The sequence below is a fragment of the Archocentrus centrarchus genome, chromosome 12 (assembly GCF_007364275.1).
Source record: "Archocentrus centrarchus isolate MPI-CPG fArcCen1 chromosome 12, fArcCen1, whole genome shotgun sequence".
Taxonomy (NCBI): domain Eukaryota; kingdom Metazoa; phylum Chordata; class Actinopteri; order Cichliformes; family Cichlidae; genus Archocentrus; species Archocentrus centrarchus.
Genome location: NC_044357.1, coordinates 234113 through 261060, shown reverse-complemented (window position 1 = coordinate 261060; position 26948 = coordinate 234113). Strand labels below are relative to the sequence as shown.

The following is a 26948-nucleotide window of genomic DNA, read 5'->3' as shown; positions in this document are numbered from 1 at the left end:
TCAAATATTGAAATGCGATTAAAATGTGATTAATTTCGATTAATTAATTACAAAGCTTCTAATTAATTAGATTAATTTTTTTAATCGAGTCCCACCCCTAATATTTCACTACCCTTCTGAAAGTCTGTCTAAATTCTCTAATTTCAAAGTCCTGGTTGACATACAAGTCAGCTGTCAAAACACTGGGTTTCTCTTTGACAAAATGTAAAGCAGCTTTGAGATTGAACTTGGTTATTCCCAATATTAAATAAAACACTCACATTCTCAGGTATGCTGGGAAGTTCCCTTGTGTCAGGCACAGTGAAAAAGGAATGCTGGAGAGAAACAAACAACAAGCATATGAGTGCATCACAGTGTGCATAAAGAACGTGGAAAATCTAAGCAGCGTTTCCTCTACTGATGGCTGCATGATGATGCATAATAACACATGGTCTAGCAATGCAGGAGACGTTCACACTTGAAAGCTAAAAAAATTGATTTAATTTCACTTTAGAGCTTTTTATAAGGGTGATTCAGTTATCAGATTATTATATTCCTTCTGTATGGAGAAAAGGTATTGTGGATTTTCCAGTGTAATATGAGCTCAGTTTCATGTAATGAGTTGAGTCAGACTCACCACACCAAGGTGAATAGGGACTCCAGGCTCAGGGATGGGCAGTGTATGTAGTGACACCAGGAGCTCCTGCCACTGTCTTTCCTACAATAAAAATAAGTCTCAGAAAAAAAGAAAAAAAAATATCACAAAAATACAGCTACATGTAGCTGTATTTTTGTAGCTGTAATACAGCTGCTCTCTGACGGGGATGGTCACATTCTCTCACTCTCCTGCCTCCCTGCCCTACCTATTTCTCCTGCTTGCTGTATAAGCATCTCTTACACACTGACCAAATAAGAATAAGATTAAGAAGCAACATGGATCTGGCAAACTGTGCCCTAAACACCATTGATCGAATTTTCTCCACTATGAGATCGGGGAAAGGGGAGCCTGCGTGTCTGAGTGGAACAGACCCGGTCGACGTCATCAATTCTTGGAGCTCGTGGAGACCTGTGCGCCCCTCAGCTCTGCGGTTGAGGACGTGGAAGACGTATACATATTTGGCTACTTGGTAAATGGATTTCTTCTGTTTGGGCTTGGAGGATACCTGATTTACCGGGAAATTAAGAAAATCTGGGCAGCAGTTTGACATTTGCCAAGGCTGCATAGCTAGATGGATGGGCTGTGCAGAGCTGTACAGACTCAAAACCTGTTGAACCTGAGCCGCAAGTTGGATGCGTAGTCCAGCTGAGTACATGCTCGAAGGTGGAAGGGATTAGATCTGGAGATAAAGACCGGTTCCTGCACAGCGAGGACGGTAACTAATGAATTTGGATTACTGAATTTTACTGAATGGGTTCCCCAGTGAAACTGAAGGCTGTTGGAAAAAACAAGCAGCCTGTTCCAAAACAACATCTGCATTATCAGGAATTCGGCTCCCTAGCCGGCCTTGGGGCTGGTAATCATATCTCTCCGAGACAATGTGTGATGCACGCTCTTCCCCTCAGCCCTCTCTGTGATTTGTGTGAGCTGGATCTGGTGTACCACGGCCGCTGCTGAACTTCCATCACTATCAGCGAACTGTCTCGTCTCCGTCTCGTCTCACCTGGTACGGTGTTCATCTTGAGCACCGTACCAGGTGAATTTTTTTTAACTTAATTACCCCATGATGTGTGTTTGTTTCCTTTTTCTGGGGACTGATTGTACCGACGGCGCCAGTAGTGGCACTGACTGCGGACACCCATCTCCCTATGTTAGTCTTGTATGTTTTTCTTTGAATGGTTGTTCTGAACGCAATTTCGTTATATTATGATGGAATGAGGTTATATAATTCGTTGTATAATGATTCATTTCGTTGTATGTATAATGACAAAAAAGTTCTATTCTATTCTTTCCATGAGCTCCAGTGAGCCAAGGTCAGTGAAGATCAGTGCCCAGAGTTCATCAAATCAGATACTCAAAAGTAAAACAGAAAATCTGACACACATTTGCCGTCTAAGGAAGAGACTGTGCAATGAATTCCTAACAGAGATCAAGAAATCTGATTTCAAGATGAATCGCCTGTGGTTACTCACCTGGCCTTTGACAGTGTAATCTGCGAGGATATTAAGCAGCTTGTAGAAGACTTCAAACCAGGGCAGGTAGCTAAAAAGTTACAAAACCGGTTTTTAATCAGCAAAATTCAAACAAGATGGAGATCATCTATACAAGAGTTCCTTCACAGAGAATCCAAAAAAAAAAAAAAAATTAACATAGAACATTTAACTCAAGTTTTAGAACCATACAAAGATAAGATCAGCAGTCAAGTATAAACAAATGAAACAAAAGCACAAAGAAGCAGGCTGACATTTTAAAAAGCAAGAATCCAGGTAATGATGTGCACTTTTTAAAAACCCTTTTAAGTATTTTTTTCCATATATTTAAGTGACTTCTAGAACCCTACTGAAGGTGTGTGTCCATCCCATTGATCTACTTTTCAAGGTTAAAAGTGTTGGAAAAACCAAATATACCATAGTAAGTAAGGTATGTTATCAATTTTACTGAGTATTCAAAAAACAGGAATGTCAACACTCAAGCACAAAATATGCAAGAATCTACTTCAAACTTATTCAATAACAGGCTATATTGCTGTTGCCATTTCATTTTGTTTATTTTTATTTATTTTTTTAACAGGGACAATGCACTCCAACAAACATTACTGTAAATAAACAGAGTCAGACATAGGCTCATTTTCATCTGTTTCATGGCCAGATTTTAAAAGTAACCGAAAAACTATTCACAATAGCAAAATGTAAGATAAAAGAGACTTTATCACCGATGGGGATATCTTCCCACAATTAATAAAAACAAAATATATATAGAAGTCAGGATAATATTACAGCCCCATTTCATAATAGGAAACCCTTCAGCAAACATCTTATTACCATCTACAGAACTATTTTGCCCTAATTTGGAGGCCTTGTCCCAAATTTTTTATCCAAATATCTTTAGCCACCCATAAGTTTGTAAAGATATAATACATATTCCAGCAAAAATATGTTTTCAACATTAACAATACTCATTAAAACAAAAACAATTGTAAGCATGCTGTATATGATATTCTGTCATTATATTTAACACTTCTACAATACTTTTTTGTAACCACATCCTAGAATAGACATAAAAAATTCTATGGTAAACAAATTAGAGAAAGTACATACTGCACTCTTGTACAAGGGTGAATACTACATAATCACTTTCTATTTATATAATCTATAACAATAAGACAGATACTCATATTATACTCATGTATACAGTATACAGGGATATTACTATATGATGCATCCATACATCTTCTGATATCAATGAATTATATACATCAAGGATCCTCATATCCAGGCCTCGAGAGCCGGTGTCCTGCAGGCTTTAGATGTGTCTCTGCTTCAACACACCTGAGTCAACTATAGAAGTCATCAGAAGGACTGTGGAAAACTTGACTGCATACTGAGGAGGTAATTCAACCATCTGATTCAGGTGTGTTTATCACAGACACACGTAAAACCTGCTGGACATTGGCTCTCGAGGCCTGGGTATGAGGATCCCTGATATACATCATCACTATAGTCATAAGGCAACCATGTTGTTTACACTTAAGCAATATTGCTTAAGGGTATATAAGTATCATTTCCTAAATGTTGCCAATACAAACAAAGGCCATAGTATTTTAAGCATAGTTTTAAAGATAAGAAATTTTAATGTCATATTTAGATTTTCCATATATCATTCCCTATATGTCTATATTTGTACAATGACAGTAAAAAACTGTTTTAAATAGCTCTATACAGCATTATTAGCACTTTGACCTTCAGTTAAATCTAATGACCTTGAAGGAGAGTTCAGAGGGTAAATGTGAAACAATACAGCCGTTTAAATCTATATATGGTACTTTCTACATATTGAAAACACACGCCACACCTGTGAAAATCAATGTTTCTAAGTTATCAGGCTTTTTGTCAATTTTTGATAAATAAGTCATTAAGTTGACCTTGAAGACCTTGGTGGATGTAAGGCAAAATTTCCAGACCAATTCCCAATACACACACACACTTACCTGAGAATGCAGTAGCAAGTATGTGCACCTGAAGAGAGGCGGCAGAAGCCAAATCTCTGGTTGCTCTCAATGTCAGTCAACACAAAAGTGAAGTTCTGGCCAACCTGATTGACTGACAGACTGTTGGTTGAGAGAGAGAGATGGTAAGAAAGTGCTTTCCATAAGATAGAGAAGCACTTTACATTAGAGTAAAAAGTGTGAAACAGAATATACCCTGCTCAGAAAAATTTCAATCAGTATTTTATTTTTTTATCTATTTTAGGTTTTTCAATTTTTATACAAATGTAACAACATAACCAAAATAATACTAACAAGTGGACATGAACATCAAATAACACAAAAAAGAAACAATCAAGCAAATAAACACCTAAAATAATAAACAAATAAAAAAAATAATAAAAAAGAAAAGAAAGATTAAAAAAAAGGAAAAAAAAAAAAAAAAAGCTGGGCATATACAACTACTCAAAGCACTGGTGCATCACTTTTATATTTCGATGTAGATTTGCAAAACTGAGGAAAGTGGCAGGTTGTAAAATCATGTGTCCGGTGTCAAACGGCCTTATTGAGTAAGTAGGTCCAGAAATGGCTGCCAGATATTTAGACAAGTTTTGGGTTTGTCCATCATATCATATCTGAGTCTCTCCATATGCAGTACCCCAGTCAGTTCTGAAAGCCATTCCTTAAATGTAGGTACAGCTTCTGCTTTCCACAACCTTAGGATCAGTCTCTTGGCAATTATTATTCCATACTTAAAAGTGATTTGTATTGAAGGACTACAATTAGCAATGGAAAGAGATTATTCAAATAAAGCAATATTGGGATCAGGCTTAAATTCACAATTACACATTGTGGAAAACCACCTAAATATATCACACCACAAACTATACAACTTTGGGCATGTCCAGAAAAGGTGGGCCAGAGAGCCTTTTGCAGATTTATATCAATCATAAAGGAGAAATTGTGGGATAAATTTTGTGTAGCTTAGTTTTGGAGTAATGAAGTCTATGTATTACCTTGAATTGAATTAACTGATGTCTCACATTCACGGAACAGGACCGATTCTGCTGAGGCTCTCCTCCCATAAAGTATCAAATCTGTGCACCCAGGTCTCTCTCCCAAGCTATCTTAATAGATTGTGTACCAGAATTAGAGTCAGAGAATAACTTAACAAAATTAGTAATCCAATTTTTTTTTAATCTGGGGGACCCAGCAAGAGTGTGATACATCTATTGTCCTCTGGAAGATGTTCAAAATGTTTTATATTTTGACGGACGTAGTTTCAAATTTGCGAACGTGAAGAATTGTGTAGGTGGAAGAGAAAACTTTTCATTTAATTAGACAAATGAGGCAAATTGTTGATTTACATATAAATCTTTCAAAGAATTAATGCCTCTGAGCTTCTAGTTTTCAAAAGTCTTGTCTGTGAGAGATGGAGGAAAGCCGTGGTCATAACAAATTGGGGTAGGTCTGGCAGTGTCTGGTAACTTACAACTCCTCCCGATTTACTGCCAGATTCAGAAGGCAATTCAAAATTATTCTATTCTGTATGTTCGTATTTGCAGTGAGTTTGGGCGATGCAAAAAGAAGCGTTGGCAATGAGCTATTAGTGGCATCTTTTTTTTCTATTGCTATCCAGGCCGGGGTATCCTTCGATACCTCTCTCGTATAACCCTCCCGCCAGTAAACTAAGGCCCGCAAGTTTGCTGCCCAGTAATAACGTAAAACATAGGGTAGGCCTAACCCACCATTCTCCCTTATTTTGTGTAAATGAGCCTTTGATATTCTATGAGTCCATTGTTCTATGTCTTTTTTCAACTTTTCTTATTTTACATTGAAATTTAATTTAAAGATTAAATTAGAATCTTTTGGAAGGGTTACTCCCAGGTATTTCAGTCTATCTGTAATTTTGAATGGGAGATTATGTATAAAGTCAGCGTTTATGTTATCACCTAAAAGCATCAACTCACTTTTTTGCCAATTTATTGTATAGCAATAAATGAGAGAGATACGGTAAGAAAGTGCTCTCCATAAGATACAGAAGCACGTTACATCAGGGTGAAAAGTGTGAAACAGAATACACCCTGCGCAGAAAAATTAAAGGAACACGTTTCAATCAGTATTTTTTGAGCAGTATGTAATCAAACTGACTATAACTAGAATAAAATAGACATCAATTAATGGTGCCCCATGTCACTTTACTAAATGGAGAACAGTCAAATATCTTGGAGTTATGTGGACCATAAAGACTGAATCAGTCCTACTTAACAATTGAAGTTTTAAGTCATTTCTAATTCAGTCCAAACAACATAATACTGTAGCATGAGCATGAATTACAGACAACTCTGAGAAAACTAAACATTTTAGAAAGGTTTACCAGGCCTTTAACGCAACTGCCTTTAGCCGATCTTTATTAAAGGCTCTATTTGTTCATTCTTGTTATTAGTCGGTAAAAATCCTCGTGGTTTAAACCTACTGACTGACTTGGCAAGCCTGAGAACCTTCCCTGAGAAAGGCTTTACACTTTTAGTGTCCATATTTTAAACAGAATTGGAGCGCCAAGTTATCAGCATTGGCACCAAGCTTAGTTAGCAAGCTAAAGTCATAAACTGTATAGGTACCATATACAGACACACATATAGCATCAGCTAACATTTGTTTACTAACAGACTTGCAAAGCAAACAATCCCAGTATATCTTTTTGCTGAAAATTCCAATAATAATAATACTCCATGAATCGTCACCTTATTGTGGTGGAGGGGTTTGTGTGTCCCAGTGACCCCAGGAGCTGTACTGTCTAGGGGCTTGTCCCCCTGGTAGGGTCCTCCCATGGAAGGGAGACCCTGCCTGGAGGAAGGGAACTGTTTACTGCACCTGGGATAAGGTTACCAGGGCCCCACCCTAGAGCCAGGCCTAGGGAAGGGAGCTTGAGGGACAGCGTCTGTTGGCTGGGCATTAGCCTGTGGTATGCAGCCAGGAGCAGCCCAAAGAGGAGACATGGGCCCACCGTCCTGTAGACCTGCATCGTGTGTCAGGCTGTGGCCAAGGGCAGAGGCCCTGGTGGACCAATCTCCAGCTATCGAGACTGCCTATTGGGACGTGGAATGTCACCTCTCTGATGGGGAAGGAGCCTGAGCTAGTATGTGAGGTTGCGAGATATTGGACGAGAGGGTTGCTTGCCTGCGCCTTCAGGCCGGGGGAATGGGGCCTGACTGTTGTTTGCATTTATGCTTGAAAAAACAGTTCAGAGTGCCCACCCTTCTTAGAGTCACTGGGAGGGGTGCTCCATCCGGTGACTCCATCATCTTACTGGGAGACTTCAACACTCACGTGGGCAATGACAGTGAGACCTGGAGAGGTGTGACTGGGAGGAACGGCCTGCCTGATCTGAACCTAAATGGTGTTTTGTCATTGGACTTCTGTGGCAACCACAGTTTGTCCATAACAAACACCATGTTTGATCGTATGGATGTCCATAACCACATGTGGCACCAGGACACCCTAGGCTGCAGGTCGATTTTGTAATTATATCATTGGATCTGCGGCATGTTCTGGACACTTGGGTGAAGAGAGGAGCTGAGCTGTCAACTGATCATCACCTGTGGTGAGTTGGATCAGGTGGTGGGAGAAGATACTGGACAGACCTGGTGCACCTAAACATACTGTGAGGGTGTGATGGGAATACCTGGCAGAGGCCCCAGTCCTCAAGATCTTCAACTCCCACCTCCAGCAGAAACTCAATAGCATTCCGAGGGAAGCTGTGGATGTTGAGTCCGAATGGACCATGTTCCGCACCTCCATTGTTGAAGCTGCTGCTTAGAGCTGGAGCTGCAAGGTGGTTGGCACCTGTTGTGGTGGTAATCTCCAAACCAGATGGTGGTCACCAGAGGTGAAGAGAGCAATCAAGCTGAAGAAGGAGTCCTATCGGGCTTGGTTAGCCTGTGGAACTCTGGAGGCAGCTGACAGGTACTGGCAGGCCAAGTGGAACACTGTTCGGGCAGTGGCAAAGCAAAAACTTGGGTGTGGGAGGAGTTTGGTGAGGCTATGGAAAAAGACTTTCGGACACCCTCAAAGCAATTCTGGTAAACCTTCAGGTGATGCGGGAGGGGAAAGTGGTCCTCTACTCACACGGTCTATAGTGCAGGTGGGTCAATGCTGACTTCAACTGAGGCCACAGCTGGGTGGTGGAAGGAATACTTCGAGGACCTCCTTAATCCCACTGTGGTAGCTTCTGTAGTAGAAGCAGAGTTTGGGGATGGGGGGACAACTCACCCAACACTGGGGCAGTTAAACAACTCATTAGTGGCAGGGCCCCAGGGGCGGATGACATTTGCCTTGATTTCCTGAAGGCTCTGGATGTTGTAGGGCTGTCTTGGTTGACACGCCCCTGTGACATTGCGTGGAGGTCTGGGGCGGTGCAACTGGACTGGCCGACATCTTTTTTTGGACTTGGAGAAGGCATTCGACCACGTCCCTCAGGGGATCCTGTGGGGGGTGTTGCGGGAGTAAGTATGAGGCCATGATCCTCAGCTGGAAAAGGGAGGAGTGCCCACTCTGGCTCAGGGATAAGTTGTTGCCCCAGGTGGATGAGTTTAAGTGTCTCTGGGTCTTGTTCACGAGTGACCAGAGAAGGAAGCGGGAGCTTGACAGACTGATTAGGGATGCATCTGCAGCGATGCAGACGCTGCACTGGTCTGTCATGGTGAAAGAGGGAGCTGAGTGTAAAAGCAAAGCTGTCAATTTACCAGTCAATCTATGTCCTTACCCTCACCTATGGTCATGATCTTTGGGTAGTAACCGAAAGAATGAGATCATGAATAGATGCGGCAGAGATAAGCTTCCTCCGAAGGGTGGCTGGCCTCTCCCTAGAGATAGTGTGAGGAGTGCAGCCATTCGGGAGCGGCTCAAAGTAGAGCTGTTGCTCCTCTACATTGAAAGGAGCCAGTTGAGATGACTAGGATGCCCATGGGCGCCTCTTGGGTGAGGTGTTCTGGGCATGTCCTACCAGGAGGAGGCCCCAGGGCAGACCCAGGACACGCTGGAGAGATTATATATCTCACCTGGCCTGGAAACAAGACCTTGAGGTCCCCCCAGACAAGTTGGAGGAAGTGGCTGGTGAGAGGGAGGTCTGGGCTTCTCTGCTTAGGCTGCTGCCCCTGCGACCCTGCCCCAGATAAGCGGAAGCTTCTATACAGAATGTTCTCAAAATAATTATTGATTTGTAGAAACAAACAAAAAAATCCCATTCACTTTAATAGGACGGGTGCCCTTCACACATCTCTCTTCTTCCATTTCCCCCCACACCATTTGTCTTACAGACAAAAAAAAAAAACATCACCTGGCTTGGCTTTGGCATCAATGCTGTTAATTTACCTTTAATTTACCCTTTGTACCTTTTACAGTTTGATAAGTAACTGGAACACAAGTGCAGAGACATAACATAAGAGATCATTGTTGTTGTGACTGCAGTCATTCCCCAACTCTCTGTGAATGGTACTCATGGCCATTGATCAACGGTCACAACAGTTTGCATACTAACAGTCATGAAGCTGAACTCAAGGCCCATTGTTAGTCAGAGGTGCTAGTTTCAGTCATTATGCAATCTGTTTGTAAGGTTGGGGAAACCTGCAGTCAGCTGAGACTGAAGAAGTCACTTGGATCAGTGACAAAATGTTTCTCCCACTGAAAACGCTACACACAGATGAACAGAATCAACTGTTGGGGTTCCTCCATTCAAGTTAATGAGAAAGTCAATAGGATTTACTGTTAGAATTTTATAAGTCATTTGGTGAGGAGTGCCAAGTCCATTTCACAGACGATTGAATGCCACACACAATGAATGCCATTACCACGGTTGCACAATGGTTTCTCCTCTAATACAAGTGCAAGTGCCAAATCACAATAAACAGTCACCTCAAGGTGCATTATATTGTATGGCAAAACCATGCAATAGTTACAGAGAAAACCCAACAGTCAAAACGACTCCCTATGAGCAAGCTGATGAGATAATTCATTGGAATGTTATCAACTGACTGGTTTGAATCTCCTGTGTCTTTCTGTGATAGAGTATAGTCCTGCCCTCTTGTTGCCTTCTTATTTCTGTATCAGTGATAGTGGATCATAACTGCAAGTTGACAATGCTAAGTAGGCTGCTCTGTTCCATTTAGATTTTTGATTCCAACACTGTCATACAAACTCTACATTCACGGCCGGATCTGCAATAAATATGGTTTTATGAAGGACAGCATGGTGGCGCAATGGTTAATTGAATTCAGTTTAACTTATATAGTGCCAAATCACAATAAACAGTTGCCTCAAGGCGCTTGGTTAGCAATGTTGCCTCACACTGAGAAGGTCTGGGTTCAAATCCACATGCCTTTCTTTCACCCTGAAAGACAGGGTGGGTAGACACCTCTTGATGCCTCTGGAAGGCATCAAGAATCACCAGACTCACACCACCCAGCACACAAGCTGTTTAATCTTCTCCCTGATGCGAGAACAATCAGAGCACGAATCATAAGACTGGCAAACAGCTTCTATCCCAAGGCCATCACCATACTGAACTCTGAAGTGTGAAATAGTGTGTGTGTGTGTGTGTGTGTGTGTGTGTGGTTACTATTTACTATTTTGTGTGAACTTACTCCATTTTCTTTTAATTAGTTATTCTATCTCATTTTCAGGAAATTTGACCTCTGACCTTGAGGTCAAGGTCACAGAGAATGAGACTTGAGATTTTTATTAAGTGCAACTATGTCATGTCATTCTCAAGTTATCACATTCACAAAGTTGAAAGTTGGCCACCTGTCTGCCCAGCAGGGTGAATACAATACCCAATAAGCCTTTTTATGCTCCTGAATTCATGCTTAAACTTCAACCCACAATAGACAAAGTAACAGAAAATGTCCAGCAGTAGCATCAATACCACCCCAATTTCCCCAGAATCTGCAAAATCTGGTTTCATTAGAAATTCTCCAAAGCTGCCAACAGTACAAACATGCTCGAGAGGGCCCACTCAGTAAATCAACTTACTTCAAGTGAAGCCATGCAGACAGCTAGCAGCCACAACTCCCAATATCGGCATACCTGTCAATCAAAGCTGTCATGGCGCTTGGTTTGGGCTAATGTATTGTTTCAAGATGAAGGGCTGGCAAGAGAGATTTGATGAACAGCTTTTTTAATACTCAGTTAACACTCTCCTGTATTCATGCTGTTTCTGCCACTATCTGATCCACCATCAATAAAAAGTGAAACATTTTGAGAAGATGACACACATGTCCAAGTCAAGATATGAGCTCCTACATGTTTCACTGAAAAAGCGCATAAAGCAGAGAACCAGTGATTAGCACTGTTGCCTCACAGCAATGAGGCCCTTGATTTGAATCCCCTGAATGGTTGGACCTTTTCAGTGTGGAGGCTTCATGCTCTTGTTCCTGTACGGGTTCTCTCCAGGCACTCGAGTTCACTCACAGAATCCAAAACCATGTATAACTGATGATTCTACACTGGCTGCAGGTAAGACTGACACAGCTGAATGTCTGTCTCTATGTGTTAGAATATGACAGAATTGATTCCTTATGTAGAGATAGTATCTCTCTCTTACTATAATACACATAACAATATACTCTGTGTGTTTGTTTCCTTGTCTGTGAACATCTCTAGACAAAGAGTCAAGTAACCAAACAAAATACACAGGTACATCTTAGGTACTTATCTATATCAGATAGGCTAAAATGACCATTTTTAGCATCCTATTATTTTAATTTCTCAACTATTGCATCTCAAAATGACCAGTTTTTAGTTTAGACACAACTTCTACCATTCTGTTTTTTTTTTACTTTTCTCAGTGTGATTAAATATATAATTTTGCCAATAGTGCAAACAGGCCACAATATTGTAGCATGTAATTGTGTCAGTAACTCAATTCATAGTATGCCAGCACCAAAACAAGTGCACTGAAGGAACAACCACAGCATTAGTGCTTTTAAAATTAATCGAAACCTGTGCAGCTACAGATGTGTGTATGTGTACCTGTCCATGTTGAAAGGGAAACAGAACTTGGGCACAGTTTGAAGGGTTTCCTGTGATACACAAAGAAAGGATAATAAAGTACAGTCATTAGTCTATGAACAAAGTTTGAGGGGCTCAAATGAAAAATGTAAATCTATGTATAGAGAAGAGTGTGCTGTTATTTCCAGGTTTGTCAAAGGAAGAGTAAAAGAGTGGCACATACAACAACAGAAAAATACAATATTAGACAAAAGAAGATGACCTGGTCTGTGTAGTCCTCAGGGAACTGCCGACGAAGCTCTGGTCCTGTTAGAAGCACACACAAAATAAATTACTTCAACAAAGTAAACAGCTGCTTTTCAAGAACATTAGCTTAAGAACAGAGCGTGTAGAGCTTCATAGTATGGGTTTCCATGGCTGAGCAACTACATCCAAACCTTACATCACCAAGTGCTATGTAAAGTGTTGGATCCTAAGGGGGCAGGGGTGTCCAAACTATGGCCCGTGGGCCAAACATGGGCCCAGCTCAGATTTTATATAGCCCGCACATCTTGTCCATAAATGTGCTATTTTTGGCCCGTCAGGACAAGCAATGAATACACCTCAGCATGCAATTCCTCTTTTTAACTCACGAAGACAGGGTTGTATAACAGATGCCTGCCAAATGCTATGTAGGACTGCTTTTTTGCATTTGTGCAATATTTCTAAAATTAGAAATATCCTGTCTCAGACTGATGCTGAAAAGCATAATATTTCTAGGCTGGATTATTGTAATTCATTATTATCAGGCTGTCCTAAAAGCTTCCTGAAAAGCCTTCAGCTGATTCAAAATGCTGCAGCTAGAGTACTGACAGGGACTAGAAAGAGAGAGCATATTTCTCCCATATTGGCTTCTCTTCATTGGGTCCCTGTTAAATCCAGAATTGAATTTAAATTTCTTCTCCTCACATACAAGGTCTTGAATAATCAGGCTCCATCTCATCTTAAAGACCTCATAGTACCGTATCATCCAAATAGAGCACTTCGCTCTCAGACTGCTGGCTTACTTGTGGTTCCTAGGATATTTAACAGTAGAATGGGAGGCAAAGCCTTCAGATTTCAGGCTTCTGTGTAACCACGTCCCAAATTGGATTCTGGAGACAGACACCATAGACATATGTAGATAGACGCTGCATTGAGAGCTGAAGCATATGTCAACGTCGCTGCCATATTGGATGTGGCAAAAAAAAAACAAAAACCCCCCCCCAAAAAATCGGCAAACATAACATGACAGCGGTGCATTACTCTTGTGCTGCGTGGCGTTGTTCAAACCGTTTTACAGTCAAAACTGGATCACATGGGCTTACCTTTCACAGGTAAGAGTGAACAATTATTTTTAATCATATTTGGCCATTACAACATTTTGAAAACAGAATTTGCAGATGTTGCAGTAATAGTAGTAGTAGTCCCGCGGTGCAGCCTCAAAACAATGAAGTCAATCTCACTTAACTACATTGGCCCAAACTAACTACTCTGATACAAATAAAGATTGATCTTCCAGAGCTTCTGTTTACTGCTGTCTGCTCATCAGTCTATTTCTGCATTTGTGCTTCTTGGCCCTTGTTTTTGTGTAATAATACTAATGCATTTAATTTATAAAGCACTTTGCAAACATTGGAAATAGCTCTTTTTTTGTTTTACCATTTTAACCATAAAATTTTATTCAATGCAATAAAACACGGATCTATAATTTTAGTACACAGTTTAATTGCTAAAAGAAATAGATCAGTGTCTATTACAGTGTCTTATTTTAATTTGTAAACCTTGTTTACTTTTTGTCTTAAGGATTGCAATTAATAATACTTAAATTGATAAAAATCAGTGAATTTTTTATTTTTTTTAATTCAGAAACCTGCAGATATTATATCAACATGCCAGGATCTGGTTATTGTAGACATTTATCATCACAGTAACAGTGTTGCAAACACTGGTTGCTGTAAACACATTAGAAATACATACGCTGGTTTAATGCCTGCACCCTAACATACGTGGAGTATTTAACATTTATAATTAGCAGAGAAAGTTATGTTATTTTGGTGCCTGTCAGTCTACCAGCATATATTAGTGTTGTGGGGCTTAGCCCCTTTAGTTCCAGTGAAAGGAACTCATAATGCTTCAGCATACTAAGACATTTTGGACAATTTCATGCTCCCAAATTTGTGGGAACAGTTTGGGGATGAAGTCTTCCTGTTCCAACATGACTGCACAACAGTACACAAAGCAGGTCCATAAAGACATGGATGAGTGAGTTTGGTGTGGAGGAAACTTGACTGGTGTGCACTGGTGAGTCCTAACCTCAACCCAGTAGAGATGAATTAGAGACTGTGAGTCAGGCCTTCTCGTCCAATATCAGTGTCTGACCTCCCAAATGCACCCAAGTTCATATGCGTGGGAAGGCACTCGAGCAAATATTTTTGCCAATATAGTGTATACAGTTGTGTTCAAAATAATAGCAGTCCAACATGAGTAACCAGATCAATCAATCTTTTTGGTAGAAATCATATTACTACATGGCAAACAATTTACCAGTAGGTGTAGTAGAGTCATAGAAAACCAACAGACCCAACATTCATGATATGCATACTCCTGAGTCTGTGTAATTGAATAATTAATTGAAAGGGGTGTGTTCAAAATAATAGCAGTGTAGAGTCCAATCAGTGAGGTCATTCATTCTGTGAAAAAAAACAGGCATCAATAAGGTGGCCCTTATTTAAGGATGAACATGTTGTACATGCATTTCTCACTGAAAACCTGAGAAAAATGGGCCCTTTCAGACATCGTTCAAAAGAAAATCATTCTTTAAAATGTTGATTGAAAAGGAGAAAACATATAAAGAAGTGCAGAAAATGATAGGCTGCTCAGCTAAAGTGATCTCCAGTGCTCTAAAATGGAAAGCAAAGCCAGAGAGACGTGGACGAAAATGGAAGACTACCATTCAAATGGATCGAAGAATACCCAGGATGGCAAAGACTCAGCCAATGATCAGCTCCAGGGTAATCAGAGAGAGTCTGATGTTACCTGTGAGTACTGTGACAATTAGAAGACACCTGTGTGAAGCTAATCTGTCGGCAAGAAGCCCCCATAAAGTCCCACTGTGGAAAAAAAAAAAAGGCATGTGCTTAAGAGGTGGCAATTTGCCAAAGAACACATTGACTGATCTGTAGAGAAATGTAGAAACATTTTCAATTCAATTTTTCAATTCAATTTTATTTATATAGCGCCAAATCACAACAAACTGTCGCCTCAAGGCGCTTTGTATTGTGGGTAAAGACCCTACAATAATACAGAGAAAACACAACAGTCAAAACGACCCCCTATGAGCAAGCACTTGGCGACAGTGGAAAGGAAAAACTCCCTTTTAACAGGAAGAAACCTCCAGCAGAACCAGGCTCAGGGAGGGGCAGTCATCTGCCGCGACCGGTTGGGCTGAGGGGAGAGAAAGACATGCTGTGGAAGAGAGCCAGAGATTAATATCAATTAATGATTAAATGCAGAGTGGAGTATAAACAAAGTAAATAAGGTGAATGAGAAACAGTGCATTATGTGAACCCCCCAGCAGACTAGGCCTATAGCAGCATAACTAAGGGGTGGTTCAGGGTCACCTGATCCAGCCCTAACTTTAAGCTTTATCATAAAGGAAAGTTTTAAGCCTAATCTTAAAAATAGAGAGGGTGTCTGTCTCCCGAATCCAAGCTGGAAGCTGGTTCCACAGAAGAGGCGCCTGAAAGCTGAAGGCTCTGCCTCCCATTCTACTCTTAAGTATCCTAGGAACCACAAGTAAGCCAGCAGTCTGAGAGCGAAGTGCTCTGTTGGGGTGATATGGTACTATGAGGTCTTTGAGATAAGATGGTGCCTGATTATTCAAGACCTTGTATGTGAGGAGAAGAATTTTAAATTCTATTCTAGATTTAACAGGGAGCCAATGAAGAGAAGCCAATATGGGAGAAATATGCTCTCTCTTTCTAGTCCCTGTCAGTACTCTAGCTGCAGCATTTTGGATCAGCTGAAGGCTTTTCAGGAAGCTTTTAGGACAGCCTGATAATAATGAATTACAATAATCCAGCCTAGAAGTAATAAATGCATGAATGAGCTTTTCAGCATCACTCTGAGAAAGGATGTTTCTAATTTTAGAAATATTGCGCAAATGCAAAAAAGCGGTCCTACATATTTGTTTAATATATGCATTGAAGGACATATCCTGGTCAAAAATGACTCCAAGATTTCTCACAGTGTTACTGGAGGCCAAAGTAATGCCATCCAGAGTAAGTATCTGGTTAGACACCATGTTTCTAAGATTTGTGGGGCCGAGAACAAGAATTTCAGTTTTATCTGAATTTAGAAGCAGGAAATTAGAGGTCATCCAGGCCTTAATGTCTTTAAGACATTCCTGCAGTTTAATTAATTGATGTGTGTCATCTGGCTTCATTGATAGGTAAAGCTGAGTATCATCTGCATAACAATGAAAATTGATGCAGTGCTTTCTAATAACACTGCCTAAGGGAAGCATGTATAATGTAAATAAAATTGGTCCCAGCACAGAACCCTGTGGAACTCCATAATTAACCTTAGTGTGTGAAGAAGACTCCCCATTTACATGAACAAATTGGAGTCTATTAGATAAATATGATTCAAACCACTGCAGTGCAGTACCTTTAATACCTATAGCAAGCTCTAATCTCTGTAATAAAATGTTATGGTCAACAGTATCAAAAGCTGCACTGAGGTCCAACAGGACAAGAACAGAGATGAGTCCACTGTCAGAGGCTGTAAGAAGATCATTTGTAACCTTCACTAATGCTGTTTCTGTACTGTGATGAATTCTGAAACCTGACTGAAACTCTTCAAATAAACTGTTCCTCTGCAGATGATCAGTTAGCTGTTTTACAACTATTTTGTGGACTGATGAAATTAAGATTGTTCTTTTTGGGTCCAAGGGCCCCAGACAGTTTGTCAGATGACCCCCAAGCACTGAATTCAAGCCACAGTATGCTCTAAAGACAGTGAAGCATGATGGCGCAAGCATCATGATATTCGAATGTTTCTCTTACTATGGTGTCGGGCCAATTTATTGCATACCAGGGATCATGGATCAGTTTGCATATATCAAAATCCTTGAAGAGGTCATGTTGCCTTATGCTAAAGAGGAAATGCCCTTGAAATGGGTGTTTCAACAAGCCAACGTCCCCAACCACACCAGTAAGCGAGCAGCATCTTGGTTCCAGACAAACAAAATTAAAGTTATGGAGTGATCAGCCCAATCCCCGGACCTTAATCCAATAGAAAACTTGTGGGGTGACATCAAAAATGCAGTTATTGAGGCAAAACCAAGAAATGCAGAGGAATTGTGGAAAGTTGTCACATCATCCTGGGCTGGAATACCTGTTCACAAGTGCCAGAAGTTGGTCGACTCCATGCAACACAGTTGTGAAGCAGTTCTCAGAAACAGTGGTTATACAACTAAATATTAGTTTAGTGATTCACAGTAATGCTAATTCCTAAAGATTTTTCATTCATAAAGTGAATATTTGAGTTTATAAAGAAAAATGCAGACACTGCTATTTTTTTTGAACAGCCCAACATAATTTTTTCTTCATTTCCTGTTAAGTAATTGGAAAAATTAGACATTTTTCAAAATGTTTTGATTTAGAATATAATGTGCAGTGTTCCCAATGCCTGGAAAGAAAAACAATTTAAGGATTCCGAGCTTTACTCGTGCTTTTAAATGCACTGCTATTATTTTGAACACAACTGTATATATGAATCATAGTTCTCCCACCAACATAAGCAACTTCAAATCACTCTGCCAAACTGCATGTTTATTCACTAGTCAGATTATCCATAGATGATTTTTATTTTGTTGATACAACATAATCACATCCTTATTCATCAGCAGAGCTGATTGTTGCTGCATATTCTGTCCAGAAGGTGAGCTTTTGAGCTTTGCTGGAACATTCTCACGTGAAAAGGGAAAAGAAAATGCAAACAAGGGTATAAATAACCTTTACAAATCAAACTTCCTATGTGTTCTGAGTTTAAAAAAAAAAAAAAATTCACAAAATAGCCACTTGTAATTGCATTCTTGTAATGATCTTAATGTTTGCTAATGTTTACTAATGAATTCACATATGGCTATATACAGCCTTGGTATTTTATCAGTTTAATAGAGAAAGATTTAAATGGAGGTCTTAATTAACTGTATAAAGCCGGTTCCACATTAAAACAGCACAAGTCAGAACAGATGGATATGGCATTTTGAAGACTACACAGGAAATGATGAAACCACAAACAGGATGAAATTCTTAGAAATACAGCTGACAACCTCTCCTCAGTATCCAGGAAATAAATTAGTCACATACTGCAGAATTAAAAATGCGCAGACAGAGATGCATCACTATTTACATAAAAGAAGAAGCATTTATCCTTAAGGTCTAAGCTGCTGTCAGTATTTCTAATGTGTAACCTCTTGAAATGTTTGCTCTGGCCTGAAGGGGGAGTTTTCCCTGTCCCTATTCACAAAATGAATTCAAGTTCATAAAGCAGTACACTGGGCTTCATGAAAGACCATTTTGTAAAAACTGATTGTAGAAACTTGTCAAGATTTCATAATTTGCACAACCTACACCCCAAAATTTGTCATCTAAGCTGGGATGTTTCACTCCATGTGTGGGCAATTTTCATTAATAGATAGGACAGAAAATAAAAGAACCATTTCACATTATATATGTCCCATATAGTGACAGAGCAACATAATGTTACACTGATTGCTGCAAGAGACTGCATTAAAAGGTCTACTAGAGAACATTGTACAGCAATATGTAGAGCTGAACTCCTGTGACAGATGGTTTGGCCACTTCTCTCAATATATTGGACTCAATATTTTACAGGAAGTGACAGAACGCACACAGACAGCTTTAATCCATAGAATAACGTTTACATGTCCTCCAGAATGATGGAATAATCAACCTGCCAAAAGTCTGAAACACTGTGCAAGAGAACTGGGGAGAAGCTGTGCTTAAAACAGCACAGCTTCTCCCCAGTCTCCAAGGCTGCTCACAGCAAATTATCTTCCCTTCATTTGCTTATATGATGCTAGACATGGTTTCATTTCTTGACATTGCTTTTATTCTTTATTTTTTATAAGGAATAAAAGCCCAGCAAGAAAAACTAAACAGGTTTTTACTGATCAGTCATAAACCATTGTATGATGTTCATCTAAGTCACAATTAGTGTAATAAAATCCCAGTAAATAGTTGGTCTCTTGAACACACAGAATAATCACTCACTGTGCAGGCTGGAAGAAGAAAGGATAGAATACTGACAGAGCCAACTCTTTCTTCTTAAGTAAGACTGGTTAGTCTGAACCATGTCATCCAATGTGACCTCCTTCTTAAGGTATTGCATTCACAAAATTTTCAGAAAACTTAACCTCTGACCTTGAGCTCAAGGTCACCAGTGCTTCAACTCATCCAAGATTTTTAGTAGATGCACCTACGTAGCAATTTCAAAATCCTATGTCACTTTTTTGGGGAGGAAAAACTATTTTGTTCTGTAGAGTGAGCCAAACTACAGAGAAAAATATCAATGTATTAAAGGTATTACTTTAGCAGGCCTAATGTGGGAACAGTTCTCAATCTTCATTCTTATGAATCCCACCACTTGCTTAATCTATTCACTTATTACTGTGTGTGACCAATATGAAGAGGAAAATTCATTTGAATATCCCATCTTTAAGGACTTACCAGAGCTGTGCATGCCTGGGTGGGCCACCTCCAGATACACCTCAAATGTGGACTCAGGGCTCTCCCTGAAACAGAAGATTAAAAAAAACTTGTCTTTATGTTCATTGCATGTTCCACACACACACACATCTTTTAAAATGCCAGGTTTTCTGATGTAAAAAAAAAATAAATCAAGATAAATTTAATTTCAAACTTTTTCAAACTTTAAAGTGGCTTATGACATGCACAATTCCACTGAAAATAAAAATAAAAAAAACTAAAGTAATCAACATGCTGCTGCAATTTTCCCGTTCCCGGTGAAAAGGCTCTCATATTCCATCCATTCGCTTCCGCTCATACTGTTCAGGGTCGCGGGGGGGCTGGAGCCTATCCCAGCTGACAGGGCGAGAGGCAGGGTACACCCTGTACAGGTCGTCAGCCTGTTGCAGGGCCAACACAGAGCGACAGACAACCATTCACACTCACACTCATACCTATGGGCAATTTAGAGTGACCAATTAACCTAAGGCCAGTAACTGCATGTCTTTGGACTGTTGGAGGAAACTCCACACAGTGAGGTGATTCCAAGGTAGAATTGTGTGAGGCAGTAGTGCTAACCACCATGCCACCGTGCTGCCTGTCCTAAAATAATAGCAGATGATATTTGGCCTAAAAATGTGAATGACATTAAAGGACAGCTTAAAGGTATAGTCTACGGCTAAATAACTGTACTTAAAAGTACAGTTATTTTAGTAATCAAACAGTCTATCGATTATTCCATTGATTAACTGGATAAGAAATACTTTTGTCTTATTAATAAGCAACAGTAAATCTTCAAAAGAGAAAAACAGGTCTTTTAAAATAAATGGCTCATTGCAATTTCTAAAATGAAAACCAATGTTTTAATAGTTTAACTGCATACAATATCTGCCAAAAGAACTAAAGCCTTTCATTGTGTTCACGTGCCTTATTAAAATCTGATCTTTTGAAGAAAACATTTTCGGGAACTGGAAAAATCACAAGATTGCACAAGTGCATTGTGAACCAAAACGGCCGTGCCCAGTGGTAGTTTGCAAATTGTGGTGAAATAACACTACAGTCTCCAAAAAGAACAGGTAAAGTCAAAACCATGCAAAATCGTTTTTGTGAATATGTTGGACAAAAAAGGCAGCACGGTGGTGCAGTGGTTAGCACTGCTGCCTCACAGTTAGAATACCATCTGGAAGGCCTGGGTTCAATTCCACCTTGGCCCAGGCCTCTCCCTCTCTCTGTGTGGAGTTTGCATGTTCTCCCCGTGCTTGCGTGGGTTTCCTCCGGGTACTCCGGTTTCCTCCCACATTCCAAAAGACATGCACTTACTGGGGTTAGGTTCATTGGCTAATCTAAATTGCCCATAGGTGTGACTGAGTGCGTGAATGTGAGTGTGAAAGGTTGTCTGTCACTCCGTGTTGGCCCTGCAACAGGCTGGCGACCTGTTCAGGGTGTACCCTGCCTCTCGCCATATGACAGCTGGGATAGGCTCCAGCCCCCCCGCGACCCTTAACAGGATGTGCGGAAGCGAATGGATGGATGGATGTTGGACAAAATTGAAACAAGCTATGAAGAAGAAGAAGAAGAAGAAGAAACAGCCTTTATTGTCCCACAGAGGGGAAATTTGGGTGTAACAGCAGCCGCAGTTATTATAAATATAAATAAAGATATAATAATTCACACTATTAAGAAAAGAATATATATAAAATCAACAAACAATATTAACCTTAATACTACTAATAATAATAACACTATATACAATGTGCATGATGTGCCGGACTATTTACAGTATAAAATGAAAATGAAAATTCTCTACCCAATGCAAGAGAACTAATTCAGTGACGGTGAACGGTTAGATAATTATGTATGTAATATTCTGTGATAACGGTTGGTCCTACGGGTCATTGAAGGCACCTGAATCTGACTGGACCATGTGACTTGATGATGATAGGGAATGTGGATCCTTATAGTCTGTCTTATGATGCTCTATTGTTAATAAACATTTCTTAAGCAACACTTTGTCCTTGTGAGTCTATGAAGACAAAAAACAGACAAGCTCCTGGGCTTTTATGTTTAATAGGAAGCCGAAAGTTGTCCTTTGAACAAGGGAGCTCAAAGGACAATTCCCCCTCGGTTTCACGCTGATCGCTATTTTGCCACAAAATCAAGTGTGAATAGTCGCAAGATCGCACCCGTACATTGTGAATGAAAGCGGCCATGCCCAGTGGTAGACTGCAAACAGCAGTGAAATATAGTGCAGCAATCGAGCAGGAGAAAAAAAAAATCAGTCTGTATTGGGGATGGGGTGGAGTGCGTGGGTGCGCGCTGGTTTGCTAATTGACAGAACAGTTCCTTAGTGAACCCGTAAAATTCTCCTCCCGGTGCAAAAGGACCTCAGCATGGCACAGCACCAGACAATCAACCGCTGGCTAGAACCCTGCATGTACAGGATCAGTATATTGTAGCACTAAAATGTGAGCAAATTTATTTGGTCAAAAAACGTGGTCCAATTTCTTCCTAGTATTATTAGTTGATAACTGGTATTACCCTTCTATCTATCTATTATTTGTGTTTAAATTTATTTATATATTTTTTATATTTTTTTAATTTTATTTATTATATTCTGTATTTTAATTAACATTTATATTTATTTTTAAGATATTGTAGAAATGCACTACATTTCTAAGTATTCACTGTTTAAGTGCAATAAATGCAGTGTCTTTACAAAGTCAGTGAGTGATCGTATTAAATAATCGTGACTTCAATATTGACCAAGATGATCGTGATTATTTTTTCCATTATTGAGCAGCCCTAACTGAATCCCTGCAGCAAGCATTTGTTACTGTCCAGCATTCATTAATTAATTTAAAGCTCGTCCTCAATGCAGACAAGACTAAGCTAATAGTATTTTCAAATTCTAGGAAGAAGCAAGAATTAAACCCCTCAGTGAACACAGATTTGGTGCACACTTATAAATATTTGGGCCTTTTGATCCTTTACTTTCAAACCACATGTGGAACACCTTGTGAAGAAACTTAAGCTTAAATTGGGTTTTTATTTTTATTTTATTTTTTATTTTCTGAACAAGCCTCGTTTTTCACAAATTCCTTCTGTTCTCAGAACCAGTTGTTGCTTTCTGTTCCATCTGCCCTTACCAAACTGGGTTTAAAAAAAAAAACAAAAAATTGTTCAATCTCTGCCCCCTCCTCATGGAATAGATTGCATAAAGATTGGAGACTGAGTTAATTTCATTGCATGCTTTTAAATCCAAACTGCAAATTTTTGTGGCTAACTCCAAAACATGTAGTTGATTTTCTTAATTGTGTTTGTAAAACTTTAAGCATTTTGTGTCTTTGCTTGTGTTTTAACTATGTAATTTGGTGAAGGTATTTTGTATTTGTTGCTGCTTATCTTGGCCAGGACTCCCTTGAACAAGAGGTTCTTTATCTCAATGGGACTTTCCAGGTTAAATAGTTTTACACATTGTCCCTAATATTAGAGAAACAAGAATTGCAATATTGTTCTTAAGAACAAACTGACACAGCAGGAGCTCGACATCACCCTGTTAACATGTGTCTCTGCACAGTTTAAGGATTCTTTTACTAAATCTGTCATTACAGTAAAACAAATCTAATATATACATCACTTCTGTATTACCAAAGGCAACCTACAGATCAGCTGTTCCCATGTAAAGTTTCTATCATGCCAGGGGAGTAGCGCTAGGCTGCAGCCATTCAGTCCTAGGAAGCAGCATCCGGTTTGGGAAGAACACCTCGCATAGTTACCATGTTTACACTCACTATACATCCACTCACTGGCAGGTATTTCTATCTGTGTAAAAAGCTTTGTGGGTGACAAATACATCTCAGAGACACTAATTAAGGGGAGGGGGGGACAGGTCCCATCAGTGTTTTTAGCTTGTGTCGCAACAAGTCAGGGCCTCGTACTCTACGATATCTTCCCTATGACTCTGTGGAACACAGCTAACTCAACAGTTTTAGTTAACACAGCGAAGAAACATCCTTACTTGATTCGAGACCCCATCTTTTATTTAGTCTCCCCGCCGTGGCTGACAGCGCGCTTCACTCCAGTGTTTTCTCAAGCTAGTCTACCTGTCACACGAAACAGTACACCGCCATGGTGTATCTCCATGTGTAAGTCACACTCCACCTCAAACCCCACCTGGGACTTGTAGTCCTACAAGTAGAAGACGCGGAAGTGTGCATCATGGACCTAGCTAGTGTTAGAAACTACAACTTCCACAATACCTATACAACAACACGATTGGGTCGCGTGCCGCTACATCGGTCGATAAAGTTTCCGTTACTCAGCATTCACTGGCTACACTGTCGACAATTTATTACTTGAATTTGAGGTTTTATGAATAATTATTACCAAAAACTTTTCTTAGACCATTAATTATAAAAAAAAAATTAAAAAATTGTTAATATTTTCTATCTTCTAAACGTGAAATACTAAGCGCCTTGAGGCGACTGTTTGTTGTGATTTGGCGCTATATAAATTGAATTGAAATAATCTACCAAATAAATGGAGGGATGGGCAGAATTCTTCCAAAACACATTTATTCATTTAGTGTTTTAATGATGACCCATGATGACCAAACGTTAAACCATTTAGTGAACTGATTGTGTCCTACATTGAAGCATCTTCTTCATTTATGTTTAAAAAAAATCAAAATACTAAGAGACTTCAAGTAGCACAGATTACAATAGAGCAAAGCACGCTTGGTATTTCCATGGCAATGTCAACACAGTAAGAAAGTGTATTGGAAAAATGTAGCTTTTATCAGTTGTTTGCTTAAATATTCAGGTCACCTCACTTAGATATAATGATATAAAATGTATCAACTTTTGTCTCGCAGTGGGTCAGTATGTCTATATTTTCTCACTTTCTCAACTTTTTTTTTTTTTTAAATAAATGCTGGCCAGGTCATGTTGTTTTAGTTTACTTGTGTTTTGGGTGTAGTTCACACTGTAGAGCCGAATAGGTGAGGCTTGACATAGGTTAAAGTTTTTGTTTTTTTTTATTATTTCACTGCATGGAATTACATTTTAGGAAGAATTTGTCACAAAGCACTGTGTAACAACAGACAGGTAATTGACCGAAAATGCAGAACTTGAAAACAGGATTAACTTAACTTTGGCTATATACATTTTTTTAACTTCAATTTTTATTAACATTTTCATTGGACACCAACATGTAAAAATATACCCCAGACATTATACAAAGTGTTGTGGCGTATAAAAGCCCACCTGCCAACTGTATCCATAAATAGAACAAATAAAACAAAACAAAAAACAAACAAAACGGGTGAACATATATTGAAAAGGCAATGAAACATATCAGTTGCAAGTGTCTAAAACAGGGGTAGGGAACTCCAGGCCTCGACAACCGGTGTCCTGCAGGTTTTAGATGTGTCCCTGATCCAGCACACCTGACTCAAATGACTGAATTACCTCCTCAGTCTGCAGTCAAGTTCTCCAGAGTCCTGCTAATGACTTCTATATGTGATTCAGGTGTACTGGATCAGGGACACATCTAAAACCTGCAGGACACCGGCTCTCGAGGCCTGGAGTTCCCTACCCCTGGTCTAAAATCTAGAGGAGTCATTTGATAATGGTGTTAGATTTCCTTATGTCTCTTCTTGGGTGTCGTATAGTCTCCATTTTCCCCACTTATTCATAAAGATGTCTTCTTGTAGTCTGAGAATGTAAGTCATTTGTTCCATCTCATGAATTTCCTTAACAATATTTAGCCATTGTTGTATCAAGGGAGCAGTTAACTGGTACCAGTTCCTTGTTATGACTTTTTTGCCAGCAATTAACATAATCTTAACCAAATATACATCTTCCTTCAAAACACATTTCTTTATATTTCCAAGATACATTGTCTTAAAATCTTTTGGTACTGGATACCCACAAATTCTTTCAATTATACCATTCACATTTTTCCAAAACAAGTTTAATGTTTGACACTCCCAGAATATATGTGTTTGATTTGCTTCTATATTTCCACACATTCTCCAGCATCCTGCCATTCTTTGGGTGGTATTTCCATATTTGTTTCTTTTACCCATTTCTTTTAATTTTATGTATATGGTTGATGCTGGTGTATTTTCTCTTAAAGTTTTATATAGTGATGTTATTTCCTTGAATATACAATATACACCCTTTAATCACCCAACTAAGAAGACCATGTAATATTTGAGGGCTTTGCATTTCTTTCAGGAAATGTCCTCTGAGCTGCAGATATCGAAAAATGGTCAGTCTTCTACAGTTGATATCTTCCTCTTAATGTTTAGCTCATCATCTTTCCATCCTTAACTTAAACTTCGGCTTTGCTGGTAGTGACAGAGAATACAGAGCTGGATGGGGCCAGCAACAAAAACTAGAAAAACTCACTTTAACTAGATGGACGGACGGATGGACAGACATCTTGATGTGGTGTCTGAATAACAATAAAGGGAATCTGAATCTGGTGTTCAGAGACGGACCGACAAGCACACAGACGGCAACGCAAGAAACTGACATAAACACAGACATACACATACAAGGTAATGAAATAACTGGAAACAGCATGGCAGGACACACAGGAAGCCAAAAATAAACCCAAAGCACAAGAACAAATGACGCTATCAAAATAAAACAGGAAGTGGCAAACACAGAGCCCAAGACTAAGACACGTGAACTTGACACAAGACGAGACCCAGACAAGACATTCAAACAGGATACAGAGACAGATGATACTCAAAACCAAAGCAAAGGAAGTATACAAACAGCAAAACTTACAAAAAACTTAAAACACTGGGCAAAAGGCCCAGGACCATGACAGAACTGCTTTCAAATAATCTGATTCAAACATTCCAAACTTTCTCTTCATCTGTTAATTTATATAAATATATTTTGAAACCAGACCTTTGGAAAACGCCTGCTTGTCTCAGGCAATGACTTTTGACCCACTTTTGCGTAAAAATATTTCCGACAATTGCGCCTCCACTTTACCGTGCAGGGGT

At 39.5% G+C, this 26948-nt stretch overlaps 1 protein-coding gene across 2 annotated transcripts in view; it reads right to left on the bottom strand.

Moving 5' to 3' along the window:
- The window catches only part of dennd1a (DENN/MADD domain containing 1A), a 55974-nt gene extending 31797 nt beyond the window's left edge, over nucleotides 1-24177 (bottom strand). Inside the window, exons 1-8 of one of the 2 annotated variants that reach the window (XM_030742309.1) lie at nucleotides 23943-24177; nucleotides 19907-19971; nucleotides 12391-12434; nucleotides 12150-12199; nucleotides 4125-4244; nucleotides 2110-2179; nucleotides 617-697; nucleotides 261-314 (exon numbers count right to left, since the gene is read on the bottom strand). In XM_030742309.1, coding sequence (XP_030598169.1) covers nucleotides 261-314; nucleotides 617-697; nucleotides 2110-2179; nucleotides 4125-4244; nucleotides 12150-12199; nucleotides 12391-12434; nucleotides 19907-19971; nucleotides 23943-23959 — 501 coding nt within the window. In that variant the 5' untranslated portion in view covers nucleotides 23960-24177. The remainder of the gene's footprint in view (nucleotides 1-260; nucleotides 315-616; nucleotides 698-2109; nucleotides 2180-4124; nucleotides 4245-12149; nucleotides 12200-12390; nucleotides 12435-19906; nucleotides 19972-23942) is intronic. The other variant, XM_030742310.1, reaches the window with a different exon arrangement.
- Nucleotides 24178-26948: the final 2771 nt, after the last annotated feature.